Source organism: Colletotrichum paranaense (genome assembly GCF_030867605.1).
Source record: "Colletotrichum paranaense strain IMI 384185 chromosome Unknown Scaffold_19.1, whole genome shotgun sequence".
In the NCBI taxonomy this organism is placed as follows: domain Eukaryota; kingdom Fungi; phylum Ascomycota; class Sordariomycetes; order Glomerellales; family Glomerellaceae; genus Colletotrichum; species Colletotrichum paranaense.
In genome coordinates this window covers 126372-143723 of record NW_026848977.1, presented here as the reverse complement: position 1 = coordinate 143723, position 17352 = coordinate 126372, and the positions used below count along the sequence as shown (strand labels likewise).

Sequence of the window (17352 nt, the reverse complement as noted above, 5' to 3'; positions counted from 1 at the left end):
ACCTCAAGTCATCACAAATCAATTACGGAGGCGGCAAATCATGAATATGAAGAAATGGAATTCCGGCTGTCTACAGCATTACCAACCCATCATACCCGACCCCGTAGCCCAAACCGTGTTTCCAGTTCATTCAAAAGAAACCATTCAACACTCAAAGCGTGACCCGTTACCATTATATAGTACAATTACATGGACTCCGTATGAACATCACCCAGTCATTCATACGCCGTATCGACTTCGCCTAGTAGTGACGATGACGCCTGGAGCGACCGGCGCCAATGTCGATGCGGCTCATTTCCTGCATCAAAGCCCACTCGTTATCGCCATTCGCGCCGCTCATGATAGGCAAGGGGACCTTCGCTGGGATTGGGGGCGCGCCGCCATATCCGCCTCCAGGAGAGCTGCCGTACTGTGGTGCATGGTTCTCGCTGGGGTAGTCCCACGTGCTTGCCCTGGGGAGACGCGGTGGCGTAAAGTCGCTGCCATGATCTTGGTAGTTGTGCGACGAGATAGGGGCTAGGGGACTGGAACCCGACGGTGATGTTGTAGGCATAGCAGACATGCGCTGCGTCTTCTTTTGCAAGCGGTTCCGACCTCCGCTCGGCGGTGTGCCCGGGACGTGGTAAGGATCTGAACCGTATGTGACCGGCGATGCTTGAGACTGAGGCCGACCTGCAATACGCAATTGCCGACGGCCAGTCGGGGGCATTACCTGAGTAGCAGCTGGTGACGCTTGTGAGCGGACAGAAGCCGTAGCTGGGGTTTTGGGCCCCTTAGGCTCGGGTTCCGGCGCCCATGTGTCCATAGGCAAGTGGTCCGAAGGGTCGATCTCACGACCATCGTGAGTAATGATCTTCTCATCGGGGTCCGGTCTTGAAACGTTGCTACTGGTAGCCGACAGCGATGGGTTGAGAGCATCGTACGAATCCGGCCCGAAAGGGATGCCAGAGAGCCTCCGATGGTCAGACGGAGGCGGCGCGGGACTAACAGATTTCCGCTTAATGGTGTGATGCGGGTTAGGTGAGGCTCCCCGCGACCTCATGTGCTGGGGGGGCGGCTGAGGCGAAGCTCCTCTTCTATCCATTGTCATGTTCATTGGATTGGGCGATACACCTCTCCTAGTGCCGTGCGGGTTTGGTGATGCGCCTCTTGCCATCATCGGGTTAGGGGACGCACCCCGACCTCTCATCGGATTAGGCGAAACACCCCGTCCACGGTTCATGTCAGACTGAGGAGCACCGTACGCCACAGAGGAGCGGTGGTTGTATCCTGGTGGAACATAGGACTGGTTCGAGTAGCTTCCGTCGTAACCGAGTGGCTCACTGTGTTGTCTTCCACGAGTTGGGGTAGTCATGCTCTGATCAGTATAGCGCCGTTGTTGACGTCTCTCCTCATAGATGCGTTCCGAGATCTCCTGCGAGACGCTGTGATCGACGCCTGGCACCAAAGAAGCTGGCACAGCGGGCATGCCGTGAGCCGTGATCTGCGTTCCACCCAGCTCAGACCTCTGTGAGGTATACTGATTCTGGCTCCGTGAGTGCGAGTGGTAGGATGCTCCGTCCATGGGACTTGGAGCGAAGTCACGAGAGGCAATAGGGGAGGCTTGTTGATGACGAACCATCTCATCGCCCCGGTACGGCTGCGGTGAAGTACTGTAGTGGCCAGGAGAAACATTGCCCTTGCCAGCGAGGACCAGCTCGTCGCCCCTGGGCTGGTAATCTTGCTGGTAATCTGGTTGTGGCGATGTACTATAATGACCAGGAGAAACGGCGCCCCTCCCTGCGAATACCAACTCGTCACCTCTCGGCTGGAACTCAGGTCGTGGGGAGGTACTGTAACGTCCGCCTTGACCCATATCATCCCCTCGGCCATAGCTAGGCTGCGGTGAGTGGCCACGTTGACGAGTTGAGCTGGCACTTCCCCTTCCGCTGATATTCAACGGTGCCGGACTGGGAACCTGGTCGTATCCCTGGTCGTATCCCATTTCGTCATACTGTGGTGTATGGGAGTTTCGGCGCCGAGTCATCTCGGTCGACTGATGATGATGATGATGATGCTGCTGCTGCTGCTGCGGTGGCGGCTGGATTTGCTCTTGGCGGTAACTTGGCTCATCGTACTGGGGTGCGCGAGAAATCCTTCTCTGAGCATTGCTCGCGGCTGTGTTGGGCGATTCCGGCACATCTTCGACTGTCGGCTGCATAGACCTATACTCTGCGTGGGCATCGTACGAGTGATGTCTCGGCGGCGCCGAGTCTTGACGATGCTCTTCAGGAGCTGGCAGCGCATTTGTGACCGCAGGTGCTGAATCGAAGCCACGGTATGTGGGGCGTCCAGGGTAGGCTGCCGTAGAAACGGACGCACGATGAGCCTCGTTTCTGAGTACATCTTGCCTCATGGCATTAGCGGGTTTGGGGGGAGTGTCATAAGCACCCCTCACGACCATGTCTTGTGAGTTCCCGCTGTTGTGCCGACTTCTGTGAGCGGGTGGAGGTGGTGGTCGATCGTCCTCTGCAGGCGAAGCATGGCGCTGGTCTTCCAGATAGAGCATATCACGCGGTGGCTCGGAGCCCTGACGGTAGTGAGCTTGGTTGACAATTTCCTGGGATGAGTATCTCGGGCTGTAGTCCCTCTCGTCATGGTGGGAGCTGGGGCTGTCGTAGCGATCCTGTCTCGGCGTGTGCTGCGGTGTAGTTTCCAAAGGTGGCAAGGCAGCTTGGGGGGAGTGCGCGTGCAAGTCTTGTTGGCTAGACCAAGCATCTGGAGCGGGGCTGGTGTTGTACTCGATGGCTTGCAACGGCGATTGCGTAGGTATCTGAGCGGGCTGTTGGTGTTTGGGGCCCTTGGGCATTGGTCGGGACCCGGAAAGACTGATCTCTGAACCTGTTGGCGTAGGAATGTTCATTTCTTTGGGCCCCCTGGGACCTCCGGTTCGAGGCGGGGTTGGCGCCAGATCCGGGGCTGGGCCGGCGGGTGCTTCACCCGTGAAGGGATCAGATGGCAACGGTCTTCGCTTAATCTGCTTTCGGGGAATGGTACCGCCGTAGTTCTCGGTCGGCTCTGCCTCGACTGGCTTAGGCTTCGCAACTGGCTTCTCGGGTTTCGGTCGCTGGTCATAGTACGTGATCTCCATGCGGACCTCGCCAGCGTATTTGCCCTTGAACGCCAGGTTGCGCCAGATGTCGTTCTGGCCTCCACCCGGTACGATGATGTCCTTGAGGTCGATCCATGTCTCTCCGATGAGATCCGTTTTCTTGTCGTCGTGAAATACGGATACCTTGAGCTGGTAGTAATCTGGTGAGTCGTGTACGGCGAAACGAAGCTCTTGGTCCCTGAGAAGTCAGGGTTAGCAAGTTGTCAATTGTAGAGAGAACGACTTAGTGGAGAAGAAGCAAAAATGGTTACCATCTGGGCGTTTGGCCTCCTCGAATATCTGTCGTGGTCCTCTTTGCTTCCTTGCCGAGGCGGGCGGCGCAGTAGGGATCTTGCTTTCCAATGGTTTTGCGGTTGGGCAGGTTCTTTGCGCGGTCGACAATAGCGACTAAGGTTCCAATCAAGGGGCCGTCAACGGTAGGGTCGGCGAAGATTCCGGCCGTGTGCATCCCATTGAGGGGGTGGACTTTGGATTTGGGTGCCGCCATAGCTGCGGTGTTTTGGCGGTCGCTGTTTGCTGCGCTGTTGTAATAAGTGGTTTGTTTACAAGTTCAAATCCGCTGTGATGATGTGAAGTCGAGAGAAAGGCAATAAACCAGGGCTGCTGATGAGCCCCAGAAGCGAGAAAGAATAGCTCTTCTAATAGAAGCTATTTACATGTGGGTAGAGGAGCCTTTGAAGACGGGTATCAAAACATTCGATGTCGAGGAAAGCAGATGTGACGGTGGAGCGCACCGGTAGCAAGTCGATAAACAAAAGATCAAGATCTTGATGACGACGAACAATGAGAAGGAAAGGAAAGCGAGCACGTAGTCAAACGTGAATCAACGCTTCAGCCGAGGAATGAATGACAGCGGCAGCGGATGAGGTGGAGGAGGAGAAAAGAGGTGGAAGCGTGAGAGAGTGTGTGAGATGAAAAGACACCGAGAGTGTGGTGGTGGTGGTGGTGGGAGCGACAAGGCCGGAGCTGAGCAGGTGCGGTGCGACGTTGGCGGGTGATGAATGATGTCGCTCCAGGATTGTTTTTGGCGGCGGGCGACATGGAACTTGCAAAAAGACCATGCCAATTGGAGGGAAAGTGGGGCTGAGTTGTCTAGCCAAGGTATCTTGCCTCACAACGTCTTAGTGAAGCTACCTTGTCGGAACCTACACTTTCCTAGGCTTAGCTCAGGACCTTGGGTAGACACCTCTTACAGCCCTGGACCTGTCGAGTTTCCCAGGTATGAGCTGCTAACCTTCCCGTTTTCTGACTGCTGGGATGTTAACCGTCCAACCTCAGCCCTCCAAAGTTTTACTATGTGCGCCCTGCGTTTGGCCAGTTCGGCTGGGCTTAACCTGATGTAAGGTATCCATCCGTCAAGATGCTCACATCAAAGGTTCCGTATCAATAGTCATTGAAGCGTCTGTCAGGCGTATCAGGCTGGGTAACTCGACTGCGCCAAGGCACTCCCATCGGCCAGAATTCAGAGGTGGACCGCACTGTGCGTGCAGGGGCCGTCCCAGGGCCGCGCGTGTGGTGGCTGGGCGAATGAGGGGCGACACAGTCCCCACCTGCACTCCACCGCAAACCTGAATTGGGGAATATGTTGTGGCTGGTCGGGCTGGGGCAGATGCCACCAAATGCTGCAACCGCTTGCAACTGTTTCTTACCATGACAGGTTTTTTCCCACCTTCTCAGGTACCGAAGTCCTCTAGGAATCCGGAGCTCGAAATCCAGGCACCATGAACCAAACAAACACCAGAAGCGGCCTTGCCGGGACCCGATGTGAGACGACGGGCCAAGGAGACCGTCATTGTTTTTTTCGGGGTTCAACATGTCAAGTCAAGCGGGGTGGCAGCACCGAGTGACATTTGGCTGGTGCCTGGCAGTCTACATGCCTGGTACAGATACCTCCCCCAGACGAATGCAGATGAATGCAGAACCAACAAATCATGCCACTCTTGATTCGGCACTCCATCTTGGGCCGTAGCACTCTACGAGAAATCCGGGAGGCTGGCTATGTCTATAGACGTCCAGGCCTTGTCTTTTCTCTCGCGCCCTCATCTCCAAGATTGGCAGGGCTTTCAATACCAGGAACCCCAGGGCATCAAGAGGTTGTCCTCGACCGCTACAGGGTTCATGTGCCGTAGCACAGGGGTACGCGAGCTGAAGAGCAAGGATTCGAGATTCCGAAAAGGCGCCCCTCCCAAACCTTTTTTCTCATCTTGCCGTCATTTCATCGTCTTTACCGCCGGTCGTCTCGCCTCGCTTGACGACAAGCCATGTCGAAGATGCTACCCGAGTTCCCATCAATTGCTTCCCGTGTCTGCTCCGCTGGCGGCAGGGGAGGGGTTTAAAGTGAGAAAGAGGAGAAGCCAATATGGCACTCTCCAACTGTGCCACTCGGATTACTCTACTTCTCACGGAATATCGAGGATTGGGCCCAAAGCCGTGACTCGCTCCATCGCCCGTGGGCACAGTACGGGAAAAACGCGTACGAAGTACAGCAAAGAGACCACAGACCGATGCAGACGACGTGGTCAAAAAGTTGAAACATGAGATTGAGACCGTTGCATAACTCTGCGCTGTCACTGCACCGCTTGCAGGCTATCAGATGGTTCTCCAAGTGAACAGGTGGTTGGTGTCTCGACTGAGGCAGCTATACCTACAAGTCTGACGTTTCTGAGCTACGATTGCCACCGCTGATCACCTTACCAGTGCGTTCGCCCTCGAATTTCCAAATTTCTTCGAATTCGACATCTTCGTTCCTATCCGCGGAGTTGAACGAAACTCAATCCGCGTCTTCGGCTCCAAGAGTACTCTATCCGTACGCGAGAACTTCTGCTGCGGACCTCCCATACAGGCCCTCTCCAGCTTTAGCCATGGCCCGCACCTGCAAGCAGGGTACATGCACATCATCCCGGACTGAGCCTCACTGGCTGACGCGCTCAATGGGCCCCAACTCGCCAAAACGCCGCCCCAATGAGAGATTCACAATGGGATTAAAGGCGAAACAAGCAGGCCCGTCAACGTGAAGCATTCCCAAGAAAAGCCCGAAACTACCAATCACAAAGGTTCAACTTCCGCGTTCACGACATCATCTCTGGCTCTACGGCTCCAAAGGCCTTTACGCCAAGAGCTGAACGCTGACGACTACCCGTCCTTCCCCCGCGGGACCAAAATAGAAGCACGAGAATTCGAAAGAACCACAGCGGATCGATCGGCCCGTCACTCATCTTTTAAGCTTTAAACACATAAGGATGAATTCGCGATCTCGTCAAATTGAAAAGATCATCCTTCACAGTGGGGTCCGGTAGGATGATCACCTCACCCTAGGCGCCCAGATGCATCATGTTCTTCAAGAACTCCCCGTCGGCATATCACTCCTCCGCATCCAAGACGTTCTGGAGACTGACAGACGCTGCGTCGTACATACTTACATAATCCTCCGTGAGGGATCGTGGGATTGCGTACATCATTACGACTCTCCGCAATTGCTGGCCAAGACGTTCTAGACGCTCGTCCGTCCACGCAATGGCATGTAGTATGACGATGAGTCTCGAAAACCCTCAAAATCCATCCTCAGACAGCGAGGCATATTTCAGTTGTACTACCAGGTAAGTAGACATGCATAACACGTAAGTCTGTCTCAGCCCCAAGAACCTCAGACTATCTCTCAGAGCCGCCATATAAGAAATTCAGCCATGTTTCGTTTCTAGCTCCCAGACGCGGGCCAACGGTCAGTGGGCAAAGTCCGTCACTTGGGGTTCTACTAGCCCTTTCAAATAGAGGAAACAAAGAGCGCTACCTGACGTTGCACAGTGTCCGTGTTTTAGTGCCCTTTTTTCTTTGCTTCTCTTGGGAACAATAGAAAGCCGCTAATGTAGTTCGTCTGGTCTTCTTCCTTTTTTTTTCCTCTTCTGCTTTTGGGGGAAAAGCTTCTGGTGCAGCTACCAAGTCTCGTCTCACTTTCCATAGCAACCGACCTGAGCTAGTGACTTTTTCCCCCGCTGCACGCATCGTTGCTGTGGAAAATGTGTGGTGCGTTAACGGGTTTTGAAGCCATCATCACCACCAGTTCCACCAGAAGGTTTAGATGATACTTTATTGAAAGTCTGCCCCTTGCCTTGATCTAGTTTGCTTCTCTCCATAAATCCCTATTTGATCAGGTTGAGGATATGACTCGAGGTTTCTGTTGAGACGGCAACTTCGCTATTGGAGAAGCAGGGTCCTCCTCTATTACTGCAGCTGGCAGCCGATGCTCCGGGTCTCTCCTCTACGGGCACAGGGAGGCTCTTAGCACCCACACCTCTGCCCGATCACGGCTCATCGCACCCGAAGCCGAAGCCCAACGCCGGCCTCCCGCATTCCTCGGTCGAGTCCGATGCGAAGCGGGAAGGGTGAAGGGGGCGTGGAGGGCCGCTTACACCCAGGCACTCCGCAAACAACAATTAGGCAACCCCCAAGCCCCCATTTAGCTCCCTTTGACATCAATTCCATTCCGGTCTTGGGATCCATGAAGTACTTCCAAGACCCCAGCTCCATTCATCAGTAACGATAGTTTCTTTCTGCTCGTTGCCATTGCCGCCCAGAATAACAATGTTCTCACGCACTGTAATGATGGAGTCTCGGGCAAGCTTTCAAAAACTCCAAAGCCCAAAGGTGGATTCATTGACCTGGCTGGGCATCATCGAAGGGAGGCTGGGGACCACTTCTAAATAGAGTTTTTTCCCACACATCACATAGTCATTCAGAGTGGGCGTTCCCCGACTTTCTACTTTGTACGTAGTACTACGGAGTACACTCCGAAGGGAGAACTTGGGCTAGACTTGGGCTAGACAGCTTCGATGACGCGCTGAGCTTGCAGGAGGGATGTTGTCTGTAGCTTACCTCAGCTCATCTTCGCAAAGTACCTGATAACTCTGTTTCGTAATGAGGCTGCAGGTAGTTGGGCATCAATCCACAGAGGCAGCATCAACTGAATGAGCGTAGTTTGATAGTCACAAGAGAAAGCTTCGGGGACGCAAAAGGTTGGGCATAGTCGCCATGCCACTCAGCGGACTCAATTTTGGCCCTGATCCAGTTTCCCAGCGTCTAAAGACAGTGTCGTAAAGCCAACTTCAAGAGGCTAGACATGATTCTCCCAGATGATCTCCGATTAAATGAACGCTCCGTCCGCGTATCGCCAGCATGAGCAGGTGTGAAACGATGAAAAGATTCGTACCCGGTCCGAACAATGTAATCCCGAACGGGCACACAAGATGCCTACAGAGAAATCCAAATGCGCCCCCCCTCAGTCTTTCCATTCCAAAAGCTTGCCAGCTTCCAAAACGCCAACCATGTCGCCATGGTCCAAAACAGCCAGAAGAGAGTCCGAATTACAAACATATTCGCCGTCATCCGCGGCGCCTTGCATGCTTCTCACGAAGTCTACGGCACGACGTATCGTTGTACCGGAGGAGATGGAGAGCATCTCCGCCCTCGGTACCAACAGATGCGGAATGTCTCTCAGAGACCGTGTGAAGTCCACCGTTGCCAACTTCCTGATGCGACTCGGCGATGCTACAGCATCGCCGACACGCACCCAGCCTGACGGCGAGTCGTAAGCAGCCCGGAAGAGATCTGCACCGACGCTGCTGTCCACGCAAAGGTGTTCTGGGTCATCAATGTCCACCCAGGGAATGGACAAGTCCAGAATTGTCTGAGGTTTCCGGAACGCGGCCCCAATCGCACCACCCGGATGGTTCTTGGAGAACACCTGTGCAACGCTCGGGTGCAGCTCCTGCGCGGCGGCAATGGCAAGCGCGTCGCCGACGGCCAAGGCGACCGTTGTGGACGTTGTCGGAGCCGAGACACCAAATGACGATGTCTCACTTTCGTGGACTGGTGCTGGGAGAAGGATCGTATCCGGTCTGAGTTTGATAAGCTCGCACGTGTCAGGTCTCGTATGTCCAGTGAGGATGACTAATGATGACGGCTTGTCCAAGTGTGGTAATAGGCTGAAAAGTTCGGAGGTCTTTCCGGAGAATGTGATGAAGAGAAGAATATCGTGTTTCTGGATAATGCCTAAGTCGCCGTGAAGCGCATCAATCGGGTTCAGAAACACGGATGTGAGTGAAAGGCTGTTGAATGTCGCAACCAACTTATTCGCAATGTGACCGGACTTTCCGACGCCAGTAATGATGAGCTTTCCCTTTTCACCCTTGTGCCGTGTGATGGCCGCTACTGTTCTGTTGAAGCCGTCCCGAGCAACGGGGTCTGTCTCGTATAAGTTGGCGACTGACCTCAGTGCTGCGGCTTCTGTCTTGAGAACGTGTGTTGCGGCATGAAGTCTGTCCTGGATTTTGGCGGAGCTGTCATCGCTCTCGGGAAGGTCGTCGGGCGATCCGAGGCTGAGTTCTTCCAATTCTTCCAAAAAGCCATCTTCTGGGGGTGAGACTGGTGGTGAAGGAGGCGAGGGAGGTGGAATTGAGTCGCAGTGATTTGCGCCGAGCACAAAGACGGCGCTGTTTTGCACCGGCCGGTGCTCCATGTGATGACGTTGATCACCCATATTGATAAGATAATGTCCTCTTCGTGAGCGGTGACTACCACTACTAATTGCACTTCGTGTATGGGCGCAAAGATCTGTGTCGTCGCTCAATAAGCAAATCGTTAACCTCGTTATCGTTATCGATCAATGTAGACTGGGTATCCGCCGTGGACCAGATTTGTGCGACAAGCTCTTGCTTCGAGTTCCTGGGTCCGAAAAGTGATGGACACTTCTGCGTTTGAAAAGTACCGAAGCTGGGCTTGAATCACCTAAAATTGAGTCGCGGGGAGCAGCAGGAGTCAAGATCAAGGTTGTGAGAAAACTCCATGACGTTCAGCATTCGCAGCTCGGGGGATTATGGGATTTTGTCCGAAGCGCGCGGTCGAGTAAAAGAGGAAGAAAACAAAAATGGACTACGTAAGTTATTGTAGAGAGACCGAGGACCCTGCGCTGAAGCGAGGTGACCTTCCCAAACTCACCTTAATTGCTGTCCCCTCCATTCGGGGCTACCCTTGACTTAGCTTCAGGCGTTGTGGGTAGCTCGCCCCGATCCGGTTCCTTGACTGGCCGATAAACCCATCTTTGGTGCGGCATGTCGCGCTTTGGAGGGATGGCTCTGCATGCCCTGCCTCTGGCGTGATCGAACGAAGCGCGGTGAATGGTTCCCGAGAAAGCATGGGTTGGTAATCAGATCCGGGAAGAATAGGCTTGCTAGCCAGGGACGACACAAGCCTTCTCCCATAGGATGAGGACTGTGGACGTAGATGGCGCTCCCACCGCTTCCGGGCAATTGAGTCAGAGCAGACAGACCGAACAAAGATACGGGCGATAAAGAAGCTTTGCCCCAAGCGCGATAGGAGGTCGGCATCACAAGCAACCCGAGCCTGGTTCTTCTGGTGGGGTTCCGCGAGTCTATGATCCCTCGATGTTTCTCAAGCATGGATTTTGTATATCGATGCGGCCTAGCCTCGCGATGATGCGTGCTTTTGACATATGCCAGAATCGACCACCCCCTTAATATGAAGCTCCGAGTAGAGTTTCTGTTGTTAATTCCGGCTTGACCGCTTCAGCTGGCTACCTATTGCAGCTGCCTAGCAATGCCGCAAAAGATTCTAGAATACGCTGTTTTGCTGCTGTTGAGATCGTAGATCGGATTTCTGCGGAGATTTCGGTCGAACTTTTTCTAGGGTAAACAGATCGCCCAGGGCACTGACAGCCAGCACCCTGGCCCCGAGCAATTGACAAGACCGCAAAAGGCCCGGTCTCCGCTCGATGGATGGAGTAGCGATCCGCTCTCGATGCAGAGGATTTTTGAAGGTTGCCGTGACTCTGCAATTGTAGAATTCTCACCTCTCAGTTTGTGATTTGCGACACAAAGTCTTTCTCGAGGCGCGTACATCATCAGCCCAACGTTGCTGCTGCTGGTAATCAGCGTGTTCTCTATGAAGGCTGGAGAATTGTTTGAGAGACAGCATTTAGCCAATCAAGGTGTCCAAAAGCCACACGGTTCTCCAAATCTGAGTGTACGGTAGTTGAGGATTAGTACACCAACGATCACTGGTGCAAATGGCTCCAGAGCCAACCATAGAGCAGCATCAGGTCTGCGCATCGCCAGGGAAAGTTGATCCCGGACGACCATGCCGTCTTGGGTATCTTAGGTGTTGCAACTTGCGAGTATCATGCTGTGTTGTAAGAATATTTGATAAAGAGCACCTTGTGTCAGTTCTAGAGCCCAAAGGAGCGCAGATCAAAGGATTGCCGCTCATTGTAGTCGCTTTCACAATGCCTGATTCCTTGCGGTTATGCAGCTTGGCGCGGCTGTCATCGTGGCCCTGAGCCTCAGTGCCCATGCTTCCCCGCGGCACGGGCACCTTCGAAATGCACCCCGGGCTAGTAAGCCGGAGATATCGTGTGGCCCGAACACATACGGACTCACCGAGGTAAGGTCAGCGGCCAACAGGGCACGCCAGCACGTGGAGGCTGTGATAACGGCCGGCAACTCGTGCTGTCCACATATGTAGGTACAGGAAACAGGAAAGGCTTCATTTCCACAGTATCGATAACCTGCACCATTTCGTAGAATTTCCGATGGGGACAAGCGGTGTTGACAAAGGGGGTTGATAATCTGATTTGAGTTCTCGGGTGTCTGGCATTCGACGACGATCGGCGATCTGGCGTAGACTCAATCTCTGGTGCTTGCACAAGCAGACAAGCTAGGCAGGCGTATCATGCCAAGGCAGCTTATGGGCAGGGCTCCGTTGTGGTGGGAGCAGGGTGAATTATTCTTTGAGGCTGGGCTTAAGCTGATGGAAAGACGGTAGATGGGTAAGTCCGGGGCCGACTTTCGCAGTAGTTCCAATTTCATGTCAACCAGCGAATGCATTGGTTCTTTTCTGGTGCTAGGAGTCGGCTTTGCAGATTGGACATGCATGACTTCGAGAGCGGGTGCAGATAACGGTCTTATTGTTTGTTACTCCCCAACCCCCACGATCCAGATGTCTGACAGAGCTGGGGTTTCGCAGGCGGTTAGCACGGCAGGCCTGGTTGGTTTAGGCAGTCGAATAAGAAGGACACATTGCCTCAATTTCGTCGTCCGAAATATGTCTTCTGAACTCTTGAATCCAACGATATCTGGATAATGACTCACGGGCGCATTCGTCTTCCTGACAGCGTGTTCTTCCCGGAGTTGCTGGTGGGAGAGAGGGTAAGCTGCGACGAAGCTGGACTGCACCATAGAGCGATAGCTTGAGCTTCCATCAGACAGCGATCCGTGCAGGATCGAGCGGTGAAGACCAAGGTGTTGCTAAGGTGAGGGAAAATAAGATGAGATGGTGCTTTGTCCATCACTAACAATTTCGGGTCAACACTGAGCCAGCGATGGCACCCAGGCAGTGGAATCTTTGCTGGTCAGAAACACGGCGGTTGCAGTAGTGGGGATGGGGCAGTTGGTGATCTATGAGATGAGAGGTGACGGCCGCAGCAGCAAGCGGCAGACAGTTGAGTGGCAGTGAAGCATCGCAAGATGGGATGGGGGAGAGAGAGACGAGAGCGGGATGGTGTGGCAGGTGCCCCGTGACATGCATGTTCGCTGCAACTCTTAGCTGCAACTGCCTGTAGCTGTTCTCCTGCTGTCGCGGAAAGGTACCTTTGATTTGCACCATAGTGTATGGTGACAGATGTATCTTACCTACGTAACCGGTGTTGCAAGCCCATCACACCTCGCGCGTCCTTGCCCACGGTTTCCCGAATCAGGCAAGTAGCGTCATAACGACGACCGGTCTGGCCACCACCAATCGCTGGTAGACAACCCCCCCAGCTTTCCCATCCCAGATCCAGTTGTTCCTTCCAAGGCAATTTGGCCGTCTGCAATTCTTGCCTCACCCATCTTCTTTTCTTCCCAGGCAGAAAGGAGGGAAAAGAAGACAACAACGACCTTGCTACACTCTACAGTGATCTGTTTTTATACAGCTGTCGATTCGCAAAGATGACACGAGTCTCCGTCTACAGCGCCGCCCTCGTGGCCTTTGTCGCTGGTAAGTTGCATCATTGCCTTGCGCCCGCCCTCCCAGAACCCAAAAGCAGAGGGATCCACCCAGTATCGTCATCGCTGTTTTTGTGAGCGCACCTCAGTTCGGAGGCCTGCGACGACACACAGCTACAGCAGAACGGAGGGGAGAAACGATAACAAATGCTTTCAAGAATGTGGTGGAAATATTGCGGACGATGCTGACTTTTACGTTCTAGCGACGGCGATGATTATTGCGTCTATTACGCTCCCCCACTGGGTCACCTACACCGTGACGACCGCCGAGGGCAAGGAATACTCAAAACACATCGGTCTCCATCGATCTTGTTCCACTGGGTTCGACGAACCTTGCCAGGTGTTTCCGACCGAGGAGCTGTGTGCAAATGGCGAACGTTATTTCTGTTCCATGTGGCGCTCTGTCGGCTTCCTTGCCTCCTTCTCGACTATTCTGCATCTGGCGTCCATCGTCACGTTCCTTGTCATTATGGGCGGCGGCAAATACAAGCGTGAAACAGGCTGGACAGTTCTTGGCGGGCTTCTAGTGTTTGTTGCGGCCATCGAGTTCACGCTGATGGGCATCGTGGTAAGTGGCCTGCTGAATGCGCCGGGTACGAGAGCAATGCTAAATATCGTGACCTTCCTCACAGGCATATCTTTACGACAACGACGAGCAGTTCCAGGTTCCTGGCTGGGGGCTGGACTCCTCCTGGATCTTGTGTACCGTGAGCGCTTCAATTTCGATTCTGTGTGCCGCTGGATTGGTCATTTCCGCCTTTGTGCTTCCGCCAGAGGAGGGCTACGAGTTCCTCAACGACCCCATGCCGTAATCGGCATGTCCAACATTCCAAAGACTGGGTTAGAATCAGCTTTCGAATCGTCGCGCATACAGAAAACCGGCGTCTTCATTTGCCTTCAAGGGGGTGCATATGTTTTATCTTATTTTCTTCCCATTAGCTTACATGATGAAGGAGTTTTCATACTTGAAAATTTGAAGCGGCTTGAGATGATGTGACGAGAGTGGTGCATCTGGTATATGCGCCATATAATCTAGGTATACAACACAGAATACACGACTTGTACCTTCTACTGGACTGCGAAGTTGTGCCGAATGTCTAAAAGTGACGCAGTGAGGCGATGTTGATAAGCGCGGGCTAATGTATTCGGGACCCGCCGCATCCCCGCATCCACATACCCATCTCTCCCGCCCAATATCAAACGGTGCGCCACTGCGAAACTCAAATGAGCCCATGCGAGTTTGTCAAACCTCACAGGAAACAACTGGCTTCTCTCAAGCATTTCCCGCTCAGAACCAACAGAATAGTTTCAGTCTTCTCAAATCTCTCGATCCGAGCTTGACCCCGCTTTCTTATCACCCTATACACGACTCATCACCATGACCGTCCCCGCACAAGACGAGGGTCTCACCCCGGAGCAACTCGAATCTTTCCACCGCGACGGCTACCTCATCATCCCCGGCGCTCTATCCCCGGAGACGGTCTCCGGCCTCCTCGCCGAGACCCACTCCCTGCTGGACAACTTCTCCCTCGCCGACCACCCTATGACGCGCTTCTCCACCGGCGAGAAGGCGGACCACGTCGGCGACGACTACTTTCTCTCCTCGGGCGACAAGGTCCGCTTCTTCTTCGAGGAGGATGCCTTTGACGACGAGGGCAACCTCGTGAAACCCAAAGCCCGTGCCATCAATAAGATTGGCCACTACCTGCACGTCCTCTCCCCGCCCTTTGCCGCCATCTCTGACCCCGCGTCTTCTGCTACCGGCGGTGCTGGGAGCGGCCCCGTCCGCGGTAAGCCGGCCGCCGTGGCCCGCAGCCTCGGGTTCCGGGACCCGCGGTGCCTGCAGAGCATGATCATCTGTAAGCAACCCGAGATTGGCGGCGCCGTGCCCCCGCACCAGGATTCTACCTTTTTGTACACGGATCCGCCGTCCGCCGTGGGCTTCTGGTACGCTCTCGAGGACGCGACGCTCGAGAACGGGTGTTTGAGCTTCCTCCCCGGTTCGCACCGCTGGGCGCCCGTGTCGAGCCGGCTCGTGCGCAAGGCCGGGAACGCGGGGACGGAGATGGTGGACAATGAGGGCCCGCGGTTCCCGCCTGGCGATGTGTACGGCGCCGAGAAGGCGAGCGAGGAGGAGAAGGCTGGGGAGGGCAAGTATGTGCCCGGGGAGGTCAAGGCTGGGGACTTGGTGTTGATTCACGGTAACTTGCTGCACAAGAGCGAAAAGAACTTGAGTCAGAAGGGGCGCATTATTTACACGTTCCACGTCATTGAGGGAGAGGGGAACAAGTATGACGAGAGAAACTGGTTGCAGCCGCCCAAGGCTGGGTTCACCAGGTTGTATTCTTCTTGAGTGGAGATAGAAACTCGTGGGTATTCCTTTGATGGAGACTCAGTCTGCTCCTAATGAAATCAATAGACATAACATCCTCTATATCCTGACATCGAGGCGGTGTACTGGGACAGACACTTAAATAGTGTCACTATTTCTTCGACCCCGTCCGCTTCTTGGGGGCCTCCTCCTCTTCCTCGCTATCATCCTCGCTGCTGTCGTCCTCCTCTTCCGACGACGAGGAAGATTCACTCGAAGTCTCGGCTTCACGCTGGGCAGCCTGGCGCTGTACTTCACTCGCGTTGTCCGACTCATCCTCGGAATCGCTGTCGCTGTCCGAGTCCGAAGAGTCTGAATCAGACGATTCCTCAGAGCTCGACTCGTCAACGTTGGTACGTCTCTTGCGACGGCGGGGTGCCTTTTCCTTCGTTGTGCCATCATTGAGCTTGACCCGCTTGTCAGCAGACTCATCCTCCTGAGACGCAGCCGCCTGGGGAGGAGGGGCAGTCTCCTCGGTATCGATGGTCATGGCATCGCTATCCTCGCTGTCATACAGCTCCTCCAATATCGTCTCGGCACGCATGCGCTTGATGACCCTCTGGGTAATGGCGACGTCTGTAGACTTGGACACGAAGCCGGCCTCGTCGAAGCGCTTTCTCTTGGAGCCAGCGCCATTGCCGAGCTGCATGAGGCCAGCCAGTACCTTTTCGTACTCTGACTGCTTCGAGTCCATGTCCGGCGTGCCTACGGGGAAGGCAGACTTGCCCTTCTCGGCGTCCTCCTTCTTGACTTCCGCCGCCGTCTCCCGCAGCCTCGACCGGGTGAAGCCCTTGAGGTCTTGGATGTACTCGTAAAAGGTGCCAATATCGCTCGACGGGATCGCATCGGCGTGGAATACCCGCTTCATCAGGATCGTTTGGTGGTTCTTGTTAAACTTCCACGACTGGCGGGCGGACTTCCAGGTCCTGAGGTACTCAAGGGAGGGCTTGATATCGGCAGTCGGCTGCTGGGTCGCTGGCTTGGCCGGCTTGTTGCTCTTCTTCCTGTTCTTCTTGGGGTCGACGGCGGTGGTGGTCTTCTTGACGTCGTCGGCAAAGGTCACGGACTTTTGCTTCCTCAGGGTCGGAGTTGCATTGCTGTCGCCGTCGGTGCGGGTCCTTTTGAAGGGGGAGTCGGAGTTGTACGCAGGGGGAGGAGTAGGCTGATCGAGACGTTTCCTTTTGGCGGCGGCGGCGGCGGCCGGCGAGGCGTAGGCGGCGTTGACGACGGGACCGCTGGCGTCCCGGTCGTGGTGTTGTTGCCCGTTGGGCTTCGATCCCTCGGCAGGAGCAGGGCGGCCAATCTCTGCGCCGGATGCGGGCTGCTTGAGCTTGAGGCCCAATCGCTTCCAGGCCGGGACGTTTGGTGCGGAGGACATGACGGGCAGCGGGCACACCCTCTTTTTTTTTTTGCTCTTTGCTGTGACCGGCTTTGTCTATCGGATTTCCTCTGAAGGGAGGGGTGCTGCTGCTGCTGCTTCCTCGGGCCGCTGCTGGATCGGAATTTGCGTTTCTGCGCGTTTGGCCTGACGAGACAAGCAACAAATGCAGAATTGGGCCGCTTCGATGTTTTCCACGTGCGATTGGCTTATTCGATTGGAATGCTGTGGCCTCGTATACCGCAGTCCTATTGGGCGCAATGGGTGGTGCTTGACACTTGAAAAGAGAGTATCGGGAATGGTCCCAATACTTTTTTTTTCTCTGGCTCTGAATACTGCCCAGCCAAAATTTTGGCAGCAGAGATGCGTTGTCGTTCCCACTGGACAGGGGTGCCCCGCT

The 17352-nt window shown here is 54.6% G+C and overlaps 6 protein-coding genes across 6 annotated transcripts; 3 read left to right on the top strand and 3 right to left on the bottom strand.

Annotated features, from left to right (window-relative positions):
* Nucleotides 1-241: 241 nt before the first annotated feature.
* CPAR01_15347 (uncharacterized protein) lies at nt 242-3638 on the bottom strand (the record flags this gene model as incomplete). Its single annotated transcript, XM_060499596.1, has 2 exons — nt 242-3329; nt 3403-3638. 2 exons carry the CDS (start codon nt 3636-3638, stop codon nt 242-244), a joined length of 3324 nt encoding a protein of 1107 aa, XP_060341596.1.
* A 4785-nt stretch (nt 3639-8423) lies between these two features.
* CPAR01_15346 (SIS domain-containing protein) lies at nt 8424-9683 on the bottom strand (the record flags this gene model as incomplete). The annotated part of the gene is made up of 1 exon (XM_060499595.1): nt 8424-9683. One exon carries the CDS (start codon nt 9681-9683, stop codon nt 8424-8426), a length of 1260 nt encoding a protein of 419 aa, XP_060341595.1.
* Nucleotides 9684-11571: 1888 nt separating this feature from the next.
* On the top strand, nt 11572-11742 carry CPAR01_15345 (uncharacterized protein; the record flags this gene model as incomplete). Its single annotated transcript, XM_060499594.1, has 1 exon — nt 11572-11742. A coding segment is annotated over one exon (171 nt), but the record flags the coding sequence as incomplete, so codon positions are not given.
* A 1404-nt stretch (nt 11743-13146) lies between these two features.
* CPAR01_15344 (uncharacterized protein) lies at nt 13147-14015 on the top strand (the record flags this gene model as incomplete). Its single annotated transcript, XM_060499593.1, has 3 exons — nt 13147-13195; nt 13407-13771; nt 13836-14015. The coding sequence occupies 3 exons, from the start codon at nt 13147-13149 to the stop codon at nt 14013-14015; spliced, it is 594 nt and encodes a 197-aa protein (XP_060341593.1).
* A 566-nt stretch (nt 14016-14581) lies between these two features.
* On the top strand, nt 14582-15556 carry CPAR01_15343 (phytanoyl-CoA dioxygenase; the record flags this gene model as incomplete). Its single annotated transcript, XM_060499592.1, has 1 exon — nt 14582-15556. One exon carries the CDS (start codon nt 14582-14584, stop codon nt 15554-15556), a length of 975 nt encoding a protein of 324 aa, XP_060341592.1.
* A 130-nt stretch (nt 15557-15686) lies between these two features.
* CPAR01_15342 (uncharacterized protein) lies at nt 15687-16952 on the bottom strand (the record flags this gene model as incomplete). The annotated part of the gene is made up of 1 exon (XM_060499591.1): nt 15687-16952. The coding sequence occupies one exon, from the start codon at nt 16950-16952 to the stop codon at nt 15687-15689; it is 1266 nt and encodes a 421-aa protein (XP_060341591.1).
* Between the last annotated feature and the right edge of the window lie 400 nt (nt 16953-17352).